The sequence below is a fragment of the Cynoglossus semilaevis genome, chromosome 9, assembly GCF_000523025.1.
Source record: "Cynoglossus semilaevis isolate Cse_v1.0 chromosome 9, Cse_v1.0, whole genome shotgun sequence".
In the NCBI taxonomy this organism is placed as follows: Eukaryota; Metazoa; Chordata; class Actinopteri; order Pleuronectiformes; family Cynoglossidae; genus Cynoglossus; species Cynoglossus semilaevis.
The window spans coordinates 4,552,629-4,553,705 of NC_024315.1; the positions used below are offsets into that span (position 1 = coordinate 4,552,629).

A 1,077-nucleotide genomic window follows, 5' to 3' on the forward strand; every position below is an offset into this window, starting at 1 on the left:
ACATCAGGTCCAGGATGCTGGGCTGTAACAGGACCGTGTTGCGTTTGGGAGACGACATGGCGATGGACTTGGCAGACTTGAGCAGGTGCAGCATGTTGGCCTGAGGACTGAAGTCCAGCTCAGGGTTTTTCTTCTTCATGTCGATGTGGACACCATGGATACAGCTCCAGATGCCCTAGAGGTGAGAGGACAGAAGACACCCACGTCAGCGACCAGAGGTTCACCAACGGAACTCATTCTTCTTTTCAGTGAAAATAAAAAAATCTCTTTTAGACAAAGTGTCTTCAGAGCCGAGGGAAAAAATCAATTTAGACGAGGACTGGAGTGGAGGAGGCCTTGGAGAGCAGCTAGATGTTCCTCCAAGAGCCACTTAACCTGCAGTCTGTCAGACAGTCCCCCCCCCACCACCCCCCCCTGAGACTCGACCCATGAATAATAGACAGATATTTCCCTTCAGCACAGACGCCCAGTCATAACTGGACGATGGAGTTCGTTTGTTTTTTCATGTCAATTCATTTCTAATCTAAAATAACAAACATATATTAACGAAGGTCGACTCCAGTTTTGAACCAAAGACCAAGAAAGAGATCAGAAACACGACATGTTTTCAGTCTTTAATGTGACAGACTGTGGACTTTCTGAGGAGGAAGTTTCCAGTGTGACGTCACCCCCTGCTGGGCAGAATATTTATTAGAATTTGGGAAAAGCTCAAAAATAAGACCCTCTTCTGGGGCCATCTTTAACCCCCCTGCCCGTGCCCCCTGCCCATGCCCCTCTCCTGAACTGCCGTGTGACATGAACAGTGCTCAACCTGAGGCTCACCCTGCTGATGGTGAACAACATCCCCGGTCGTCCGGAGCAGACTCCGGTGAAGCAGTATCTCAGCCTCCAGTAGAACAGGTGCTCGGAGATGAAGGTGAGGATGGAGAGGCCCATGGCCGTGGCCAGCATGTAAAAGACCCCCGCCATGTTGTCCACGTCCAGCTGGCTGGACATCACCTCGTTCTTCTCATTGTGACAGATGCCGGTCAGCCACTGAGCCTCCAGCTCCTCCATCTCACCTGTGACCGAGGAAAA

The 1,077-nt window shown here is 50.8% G+C and overlaps 1 protein-coding gene across 1 annotated transcript in view; it reads right to left on the reverse strand.

Annotated features, from left to right (window-relative positions):
* Window positions 1–1,077, reverse strand: part of grin2ab (glutamate receptor, ionotropic, N-methyl D-aspartate 2A, b) — a 59,233-nt gene that overhangs the window by 3,282 nt on the left and 54,874 nt on the right. The window contains exons 17-18 of the mRNA XM_025058460.1: window positions 823–1,062; window positions 3–175 (exon numbers count right to left, since the gene is read on the reverse strand). Coding sequence (XP_024914228.1) covers window positions 3–175; window positions 823–1,062 — 413 coding nt within the window. The remainder of the gene's footprint in view (window positions 1–2; window positions 176–822; window positions 1,063–1,077) is intronic.